The sequence below is a fragment of the Acanthisitta chloris genome, unplaced genomic scaffold (genome assembly GCF_000695815.1).
Source record: "Acanthisitta chloris isolate BGI_N310 unplaced genomic scaffold, ASM69581v1 scaffold12866, whole genome shotgun sequence".
Lineage (NCBI taxonomy): Eukaryota > Metazoa > Chordata > Aves > Passeriformes > Acanthisittidae > Acanthisitta > Acanthisitta chloris.
Genome location: NW_008678774.1, coordinates 21,605 through 32,314, shown reverse-complemented (window position 1 = coordinate 32,314; position 10,710 = coordinate 21,605). Strand labels below are relative to the sequence as shown.

General features: G+C 51.6%; 1 protein-coding gene across 1 annotated transcript in view; it reads right to left on the bottom strand.

Annotated features, from left to right (window-relative positions):
• The window catches only part of LOC103804434 (gamma-aminobutyric acid receptor subunit beta-4-like), a 51,957-nt gene extending 43,713 nt beyond the window's left edge, over nucleotides 1–8,244 (bottom strand). Inside the window, exons 1-2 of the mRNA XM_009077046.1 lie at nucleotides 7,621–8,244; nucleotides 3,351–3,439 (exon numbers count right to left, since the gene is read on the bottom strand). Of these exons, the coding sequence (XP_009075294.1) occupies nucleotides 3,351–3,439; nucleotides 7,621–7,700 (169 nt within the window). The 5' untranslated portion in view covers nucleotides 7,701–8,244. The remainder of the gene's footprint in view (nucleotides 1–3,350; nucleotides 3,440–7,620) is intronic.
• Nucleotides 8,245–10,710: the final 2,466 nt, after the last annotated feature.

Here is a 10,710-nt window from a genome sequence, read left to right as displayed (position 1 = left end):
GAAGGGAGGAAGGGAAGGCAGCCTAGTTTATTGCTTTTGTGGGTTGCATTTCTGAAGTAGGAATCTGTCTGGGAAGAACCTTGCTGTGCCTGTACCTCCAGGGTGCCCAACACTGTCTTCTCTGACCTTCCTGCCCCTAGTACCCTCATCCTTGAGTCACAGAGGGCCGAGGGCTCTGGCTTGTAGAGGTGCTCTCTGGAGCAGCTCAGCCTGGCTTTCAGGCAGCTGAGCAGCAGCTGCTTTGCTCCAGTACTCTCCATCCCTGCAGGCAACTGCCTGTCCAGTCAGACCCCTTGGTCACTGCTGGGCCAGCCCTGAGACAGCTCCATGACATTCCTCTAGGGCACAGGGCTCCAGGCAGGACCTACTTCCCCTCCGAGATGCTATCTTGACCATTCACAGCTCACCCTAACTAGTTTTCCCAGGACGAAAGGACAAGTGAGTGGAGGGATCATTTTGCCCAGCAGAGATGGTTTACACTCATTTTGCCCAGCTGGAAGGCAGAGGAGGCCCAGGCAGGATGGTCCAGGTGGAGCACAAGGGGGGCTGTGGGGCAGTGTCCTGAAGAACAGCCCAGTCCTCAGGGTACTGGGACTGGAGTTCAGTCCAGTCCTTCAAGTCCCTGAGAGACAGCAGGACTGCATACACACAGGTTCCAGGGCTTTGCCCGAAGTGTGCCTTTTCCTTAGAATCATAGAATATTCTGATTTGGAAGAGACCCACAAGGATCAATTGAGTCCGACTCCTGGTCCTGCAGAGACAACCCTAAGAAACCCACCATATGCCTGAGAGCCTTGTTGCTTCTTGAGCTCTGTCAGGCTTGGAGCCGTCACCTTCCCTGGGGAGCTATTCCAGTGCCCAATCACCCTCTGGGGGAAGAACCTTTTCCTAATATCCAGCCTAAACCTCCCTTGACACAGCTTCATGCCATTCCCTTGGGTCCTATCACTAGTGCAGCTGCACAATATTTTGGGGGGAGGGGGATGGGGGGGGAAAATTCATCCTTTCAGCAGCAGGGCTGTGGATGAACTAGATGCCACACAGGGTTAGACACAACCTAACATGATCCCACTGGTTTTCTCCTAGAAGTGGATTTGGACCAAAATTTCAGAGAACTGGTGAGCTGGGGACAGCAGCGGTACAAGGAAATTTGCACCCCTTTCCCCTGTGCTTGTAATGTCAATGATCTCCAGCTTCCAGACTCATGTCTCAGCCCAGTTGTAATTGCTGCAGGGGCAATTTTTCCCAGATATATTTGTCCTCAGAGGGAGGGGGCCAGGCATACTGATAGTCTGTCCATCCCTACACACTGAGCACCAAAGGCACAGGCACTGTCACAGCCCACCAGGATTTTGCACTCCTGAGCACAGGGAAGGACAGGAAAGGGTGAAGGGCAACAGTAAGGTGATTACAGGAAAGAAGGTTGTCATTATATTTCTGTTTCTTTGCTTGAGTGAGGAGGAATGCAGTTTGTATTTTGGGAATCAAATAAAATGCAACGGTTGCCCAAACCCATCCATCCTGCAGTCCGGAAGGACGCAGTGCCTGCCGAGCCCAGCCTGTGCACCACACAGATCTGGCAGGATCAGCAGAACCTCCCGCACCGAGCTCCACACTGCCCTGCCCAGGCAGAAGGAATGGGTGGTCCATGCCCTGGGGACCTGGCATAAGGGCAGACAGATATGAAATGGACCTGAGCTGCTGGACCTCCAGCGCCATGGCTCCCCCTGCACCCTCTGCTCTGTGCCTCTGCGGAGCCAGATCACCTACTGTTTGACTGTATCATAATCATCTCTGTGGCTTACAAGATGGTTTTCTTCCAGTTTTATGTCATCTCCGCAGTTCTTCCCCTCATAAAAAGTGACTGCACCAATTTCTGTGATCAGGGCCGGTCAGCTAATAGGGACATTTCATGTTTCCCAGGCAGAGCCTTTAAATCAGATCCAGCCATATCCTATGCTCAAAGCAGAGAGGGAAGAGGGGGACCCCCTGTTTCCTTGTAGAACGCTGCAAGCCCTTCCAAAGCTGCTCCCCACTGCACTGAAGTGAGCTCCCAGATGCTCCTGAGCACTACGGAGGGATGAGCATCTCCCTCACCCCACAGCCCTCTCTGAGGCCAGGGGCCAGCAACACTTGGTGCTGCCACCTGAAAGCCCCTGTTCCGTCCTGGGGTAGAACAAGGAGGCAAGGGTTGTGGGGACAGTGTATGTGGAGGAAAGGGGTGGTGAATGGATGGGAGCAGGTTTGGGTGAGGTGCAGGGAAACCAGAGGTTTCAAGGAGAGACAGGTTCAGTCATGGGGACGTGGGAAACTGCAATACACTAGTGTGCCTTCAAAACCTGATGAAATCAGTGAGGATACTCCTCCATCCACAGCTTCAAGGAACCATGGACCAGGCCCTTTGGGAGAAAACTCCTGCCCTGAATCACCATGGAATTGGCCTTGGCCTCTCTTCCCCATGAGAGCACAAGCATGAATCTGTTTCCATCAGCCCTCTGGAGAGGGACATCTCAATGTGTACCTGTCCTCCTGTAGACTGAAGATCCCCCAACCCTATGCATCTCCTAGTGAGGAGGAAATAGCATTGCCTGGAAAAGACTTGAAACAGCCAAGCTCGGCAGGCTCAAGCCAAAAGTCCTACAAATCCCCCTCCTTCTGCAGTCAGCTGTGCTTCTTCATTGCTGGCTCCTCTCCAAGAAATGGACCTCAACTGGAACCAGGAGTATAACAGTACCCAAGGATTATTCCATATTCCATATTTCATCTCCACCAAGCCCTTGCCATTCTCCTTTTTTTCTCACAGGACACAAGAGAGGAATTGCAGGTCCTTGCACCTCCTACTGAATAGCAGCCAGGCCACCAGCTCCCCAGGGAATATTTATCCCATATTGTTGCTGAGGGGTCAGCCTTGCAGACCAACCAACAGCCCTGCCAGCAATCACCCCAACCCTCTGCAGGGAAAAGAGCCAAAATATCTGGCATTTGGAACAGAAGTGGAGGAGGGATGTCTTGTTTGTGATGGAGGAAAGTTTAGAGTAGAGGAAAAGCAGATTGTCTCTGTCCCAGCAAAATATCCCCAGAAATATCACACCATGGACAACACAACTGTCTGCAGAAATGGGTGATAGTGGGAGGAGAATAGCCAGTGAGAGGAGAAGGGAAACCAGGAGGTGAGAAAGAAATATGAGGGAGAAGGCAAGAAGGACATGAAGGCTAGCAAACAGCAGAGGATTGAAGGGGTCATACAGGAGCATTTCACGAGGTCAGTGCATGCTGCGAGTGGCTAGGCTAGCAGCACAGACACACGACAGCCCCTGTGTTCTGCTCCCCACGACCGGTCGTCACCATACCTCCAAAGTCAGGCCTGAGGCGGACATCATAGCCCTTCAGCAGTTTGTCCACAATCTCTTTCACCACAGAAATATTCCCAGTGGATGGGCTGAAAGACAAAAGAAGAGAGTCTTTGTCACCCCATGTGCCACCGGACACGTAGGCAGGGGTCCTGGCCAAGCAGCATCGCCACGGCATCTTTCACAACCCATGGAACTTCTGTGTGCTCTGGACACCCCAGCCATGGGCAGAGCCTTGCCATTTTCTTTCTCACTCATGTTTTCTGTCCTTGGCACAGCTCCTAGACCCCAACATGCACATGAGCCCCATGGGGCTACCAGGGGCCCTAAGCTGTCTTGGGGGTGGCTTAGAGGTCTCAGCAGTATTTTGGTTTCTCTTCTGCAGCTCACTCTGGTATGCCAAGCTCCATTCCTCCATGCTTCCTCCTGGTGTATGCCTGCATGGCAGCAGTCCTGCAGGTGCATCCCTCAATGCACATGCTCTCTCTGCCCACCAACCTGCACACTTGGGAGCCCTCCCTGTGCCCTGCCTGTTGTAGAGGGGTGCACAGACACACACAGGTAGAAATTGCCCTTTCTGTTCCCCCAAGTGTGTGTGGAGTGGCTGGAGCCTCTCTCTTGCAGGTCTCACTCCCCTTCTCCTGACATGCTAGGCTCTTGCTCCTGGTCTCACACTGCCCAGCATGGACTTGTCATGCCCTGAGGTCCCCACTATATGAGGTCCCCACTATATAATGTCCCCACTACACAAGTGCCCTCCCAGTGCAACCTCTGCTTCTCAGTGTACCCAGGTGTTTCTTCATATTATTGAAGTAAAAAAGAAAACAGCTCTCCTTTTTTTTCCTATGGCCTTAACATAGGGCTGATCTTTGGCATGTAAAAATTCATTTTCTGTCACTCAGCATCACCGTGACTTCTTAGCAACGCAGATCAAGAGGCAGAGACAGGGAAGGAGAGTCCATCTTTCCCTCTGTGTGCCAGAGCAGCAATCCTTTCCTTCCCAACCCTTTAACTTGCACACAGAGCGGGCAGCTGTCCTCCCTAACAGCAATCCAGCCATTACCACAAGAAGGTAGCTCCCTCTAAAATGAGCCCAAGATCCAAAGCAAAACTGAAGGTGGGAAACCAGAAAGCAGGGGAAGCTAAAAATATTGAACCTATTCAGTGCTGCGGGGTATATAGGTTTTCTGCCTGAATACCCAGCCTCTGTGCCACCCTCGTCCCCTGTTTTGCATAAGAATAGAGACCCTGCCGGTGACAACTGCTGCTCTTTGCAGTCACCCACCACAACAGCATGTCTCCCTGTCAACACCACCTCCCACATCCATCCAAGTCAAGCTGGAAAGCTGCACCATAGCACTGCCTCTGCCAGCCAGCCCCGTGCCTCACTGGACACCAGGGTGTGCACTGACACGTCCGCGGTGTGTGCATGCACACAGCCAGACACGGACACAGCTTTCCTGGCTGTGTGGAGGGTGTGTGGACTCCCTGCCTGTGCACACAGACATGCAGACACACAAAAGCACTGGAGTTCAAGGGTACAGCTGTGAAACATGCCCAAACATGTGTGACTACATCCCATTCAGTGACTGGAGGTGACCAGAGGTGACTGTGGGTACAGACCTTGCTCCATTGGGTTATGATGAGATACTGGGCTGTGGACATAATTGATGCAGAAGCACAGAAGCAGGCATTTGTGGGTGCCTCAGGCTGGTTTCCCAGGTGTCCAGAGTCTCCATAGAGGTGTGGGTGGAGGCATGTAGGACCACTGGGGAGGCTGAGCATGTGTCAAGGCTCTGGATGTGCAGGGACTTCTCAATCAGACCGGGATGTGCAAATGTGAGACAGCATAGTTCCCAGGCCCAGCTCTGGTGCATGGACAAACTACTGAGCACTTGTGCTGGCAGGGGAAGGTGTCTGAGCTCTGTTCCTGAGCATGCATCTGAAAGTGGTACAGTTCTTCATTGCACTGCTTTAATCACTGTGAAAAGGCCAGAGATGTGTGCACAGGTGGGCATTTTCACAGCACTTTGTCTAGGCTTGCAAGGTCCACTTGCACCTGTGGATTTCCATGCAGGCATGTGAGATTTTGCAGCATGCTTATGTATGTATTGTCACTGTGGATTATTGATTGTGTGCACCAGCACTTGTTCATCTCTAGACAGCCATTCCCAGGTACATAGATTTCCATATTCATGTACTTCCATATTCATAATATAGACACTGAATTTCTCAAGGGATGTAGACATTTCTGTTTATCTTCCTACAGGACATAAACTTGGGAAGCAATGTTACCTCCTTAATATAGGCAGGGAAATTGAGGCAGAGACAGTAACCAATGTGGCAAGGGCTCTGCAGAAAGGGGTAGAGTGGGAAGAGGGATACAGGGGCTGTTTCCTCATCAGCTACAAGTTGGCCTACTGAGGGCATGAACTGGCATCATGATCAAGGGCAAGGTCTTTTGCCTCTCAGTGCTCCTTGGGAAGCAATGTTACCTCCTTAATATAGGCAGGGAAATTGAGGCAGAGACAGTAACCAATGTGGCAAGGGCTCTGCAGAAAGGGGTAGAGTGGGAAGAGGGATACAGGGGCTGTTTCCTCATCAGCTACAAGTTGGCCTACTGAGGGCATGAACTGGCATCATGATCAAGGGCAAGGTCTTTTGCCTCTCAGTGCTCCTTTCTAACCGCCATGTCCCTTGAACAGGCAGATCCTGCATTTGCCCAGCTGTGGGCGAGCAGCTGCATGTAAGTGCTATTCCTGGCAAATGTGGGTCTGCATCCGCTTAGGGAGCACATACATCCAGCCTGTGAACTGAATTCTGAAGTGCTGTGTCCCTGATTCTGTGTGGGTGGGCATGTGCTTTGCAAATACACGTACACTTGCAGCCAAACATCTACATACATGCTCCCTGTGCTGCTGGCTGGGGTGTGTAGGAGTAGCTGAAGGCATGTGCACATGGGAGAGTGTTTTGTCTCCAAGCTGTGCACAGACATACATGCAGACTATAGGTGAGTATCAGTCCTGGACACAAACAGGTATAAACACACATGCGAGGACATGTCTGAGCAAGGGGTTTGCTCTGGGCATTATTCTTTACATGTTTGCTTGGTGCCTCTAAGTATACCTGTGTGTGTCTCCCCACACAGTGGGACCACACATGAATGGTGTGGGCAAGGTGGGTGTGCATCTGCGCATGTGCATGTTTATAACTATGGGAACATAAATCTGTGTATCTACAGCTCTGCAAGGCTGTGCAGGGACCTGCGTGTGTGCGTCGGGAACGCACTGCTCCCTGTGCATGGCTGAGCAAGAAAATGCCACAGCTCCCCCCCAGCAGACTTCATGCACTCACAGCATCAGCACGGAGGTACAAACCCACCTGCCTGCATGTGTGAGAAGGGAGGGCGAGGAGGAGTAGGTAGCGCTACTCCTGTGTGTGAAGGCAGTGGATAACTGCCGCGTCGGAGCAAACAGGTGTGCTCCGTACACCTTGCCCAAGCTGGATGGGTGCCTGCACCTCTGGCTGCTTGGATTGCTCAGAGCACTCAAGGCATACACCAGGAATAGCTGCGGCTTGAACACGCAGGGTATTAGTTCCAGCATTCACACAGTGCAGGTAAAGTGTGCCGTGCTCTGGAGGTGTGTAGTGATACACATACGTGTGCCCCCGAATGGGCACGGATGAATGCGCACATGCAGGGACGGATCTGGGTGGATGGAACCCACAGATGATGGTGTTGCATGCCATAAATCTGCGCGGAGGCACAGCCGTGGGCATCGCCTCCGGAGCACCGCAGAGCTGGGGCTGTGGCACAGCACAGCACGCTCGGATGTGAGTGTGGCTGTGTGCGCTGCGTGTGTGCGGGCACAGGCATGGCCAAGGCAGCCCTGCGCCGGGTGCGTATGCGAACAGCTCGGTGCCAGGCGCTCCGGCGGCTCCTATAGACACCATGTTCCCCAGCAAAACGCTTCATTTTGCCATTTTCCCCCAGGCTGAGTAAGGGGGACACACACACACATGCGCTGCAAGTGGGCTGCAAGGTGGGATCCGGCTGCAGAGTCTGCTCCACATCTCATGTATGAGCATCCCTCCTCCCCCTAAAATGACATGGACTGGGAAATAACAATAGCAGACAGCAGGAGAAGCAATTTGGGGAAAGGACCCCCCTCCCTTTCCCACATACAGATCGATGGAGAAAATCCCAAACAACATAAACAAATCCTGTCCCAGCCCCCCTGTCCCTGCAGCCTGGGATCGCAATCCTTACCTTTGCGCACAGCAGGCGAGACAAAGAGCTGCTAAAGCAGAGACAATTCCACTCAATCTGTCTGCCTGAAATGTCCACATTTCCACAAAGACGAAGGATGAAAAAAGAATCTTTGGAGGGGAGGGGAAAGAAGGATGAATCTTCCGAAATCCCCCTCCACAAAAAGGGGGGGAGGGAAAAAAGAAACCAACCCCCCCCCCAGTTAATGATTTCCTAGAGAAAAATAATAATGAAAAAAACTAAAAAATGTGGGGGAAAAATACCCCCCCTCCTTCAGTGCCAGTCAAAGAATTCGTTTCTTCTTCCTTTCAGCATCCTCTCAACAAGAGACATCCTCTGGCAATGGAGAAAATCCCAAGAGAAAGAAAAATAAAATGCCTCAAAATGGGCTCAGCAAAATGTGCAATCGAATCTCACAGGTACGCAGAAGAAGGAGAAGAAGAAAAAATTAAAAAAAAAAAAGAAAAGAAAAAGAAAAAACAACTCAGTGTCCCCTGAGCACTCCACTTGGATTATTTTTCCTCCTGCTCTTTTGCCATCCGGTTCTGCAGATGTTGCATGGCTCCTGCTACCCACCTTCAGAGAGGAGGAGGAGGAGAAAGAGCGTGTGTGTGTGTGTGTGTGCGCGAGAGAGTGTGTATGTGTGAGGGAGGACGTGTGAGTTTTCTAGCGATATGATTTTATTCTGGATTTTACCTATTTGCTCCCCCTTCCTCTTTATTTTCCGAGGGGGAAGGGGAAGCAATTCAGCCTCACTGTGCAGTTATTTTATTTTAGGGAAATCTCAGGCTCATCATTTGGAGGTTTGGGGCTTTTCTGAAAGGGTTGAAAAGAAAAAAAAGGAAAAACAAATGCAGCCCAGTAAATAAATAAATACATATATGCATGTGTAGGAAATAAATAAATCCCTGTCTGCAGAAAGCGCTGCTCTCTGAGGGAGGGCTGGATGTCTCCCTAGTGCTGTTGCCGCAGCTCCTGTGGAGTTTTGCTGCTCATTGCAAAGTCACAAGAGGAGGGGAGGAGAGAGGGAGTTTGTGGTTGGGGAGGGGGACTCTCCGGACAAATTGGGATCCTGACGTCATGGCTGACAACATTAACCCCTGCTGGTTTGCAGAGAGGAGGAATGGGGGTTTTTTGGTTGTGGGTTTTTTTTTCCCAAGGGAGGTGGGAGCAGGGAAGAGGATGGGAAAGGTGGTGGCATTTTGGCAAGCTGGACACGAGTAGCTCAGCTGTAAGCACTGATGAGTGCTGTGGTTGCTTGAAACAGTGTGATCAGCAAAGGCTGAGCTTCTTCCTTCAGCCACAGAGATAAAAAATAAGGGGATTTACTGAGACTGTCTCCATGCCACAAGGCAGCGTGGCCTGGTGGCCTCCTTCTGGGGCACTGGGGAAGATCTGAAGCCTCTGGTGGGGCTGACGACTTCCCCAGGCCAGGGAAGTCCAGTTCAGTAGGGATGCTCATCTCTCCCTGAAGGGTGCTATGTTATGCATACAATAGAGTTTGCAGGAAAAGGGAGCCTGAGCTTCCAGAAATGCTGCTGAGGATGAGCTACTGGTGCTGTCTTTGCCTGCTGAAATGGTAGCAGCCATTGAAATCATCACAGTCTCCCGTGCATCAGCTTCTGATCTTTGTCTTAAAAAAAGTAATATAATTAAGGAAATCTACATCAGGCATGCAGTAGCACATGACCATGCAGGGTTTTTTCCTAGGAAAAAGAAGAGATCCAGCAGCACTTTGAATGCAGGGCAAAAGCCAAGGCTCAAGGATGAAACACCTGAGCTCCTATGCCAGGACTGTCCTGGATGCCATATCCTTTGTACCTGCCTGGCAGCTCAGAGCAGACCCTCTGAGCAGGTAAATCTCCCTTCCTCTGGTGCTGGCTTACACCTGTGTGTGAATGGTCTCCAAAGGCCTCTGGGCCAAGATGGCAGAGCAGATGTGTCTCCACAGCTGGGCAGGGCAAGGTCTAAAATGCATCTGAAGAGGCACAAGGCTATTGCCCAGTGGCTGCCAGGCAGCACCCCTGTCCTGCGGTTGCCTGTGTGAAAATCTGCCCTAATCCTGGATGGAAGAATCCTTGGGTCTGGTGTTCCTAATGCTTCTTTCCCTCATGCTTGGCATGGCTCTTCATAGTTTCCTCATCAGAGGCACACCACAGATCCTGTAATTCAAATCTCCTTTCCCAAACAGGGGGATGGAGAATGACCCTTTGGAAGAACTTCCCTGTTGCAGGCCAGACTGTTGCAATGCAGAGATATTAAACCAAGAAAAAACTGGGCTGCATGGTGTGCTGTCCTGGTGTCACTGCAAGAAGGTCCTGGGGGCAGCGAACATGGGAGACCTGTGGAGGAAAGGAAGGCTCAAGGAAGGTTTTGCATGTATGCTAGAATGGGAGGGGAAAAGATCTTCTCACCTGCTGCTGAGGCTGTGGAAAAGGTTCTCTGCTTGGTTTAGAACCTGTATCACTCCTGCTCCTCCAGAGCTCCATGAGTTAAGCTCAGAGCAGTGATCTCCAGTGTTTCTTCAAAGACCAAAGCAGATAAGTGGCACTTATCACATGCCATGGGCTTTCACTGTAGACCACTTGCTGTGGCCTTCCAGGCTGCATTTAGATGCAGGGACATCCAGCTATGGCTGGTGATATTTAGCTGCATCATAGCCCAAGGCAACTGCTGCCTGTCTGCCTGGGCTCTCAGCGCTGGCTGACCACTGTGCCCAGGGTGTATGCCCTCAGGATGTTCCCTGGCTTCAACATGCCTGATGTCACAAGCAATGCATGCTTTGTCAACCGCCCAGAAGCTTGTGGCTCCCTGATTCCTGTGGCTGAGGGGTCCCCTTTTGCCTAATGGGCTATGAGGACATGGGCCAGAGCAATAGCTTTTCCCCATGAGCCTGTTGAAGAAGAGGAACCAGCCTAGCAGATCTGGGCAGTGTTTGGTCAGGCTCAATCCCAACATGAAAAGCAGTTGGTCCCACCATTCCCACAGGCCAGTTTGTCTCCTGTGTGGTCGCTTGTGCCTCAGCTGGTGTGCCTGGCTCTGCAGTGCAGGACACAGCCAGTCATGGCATGGTCCTGCAAGATGTCCTCA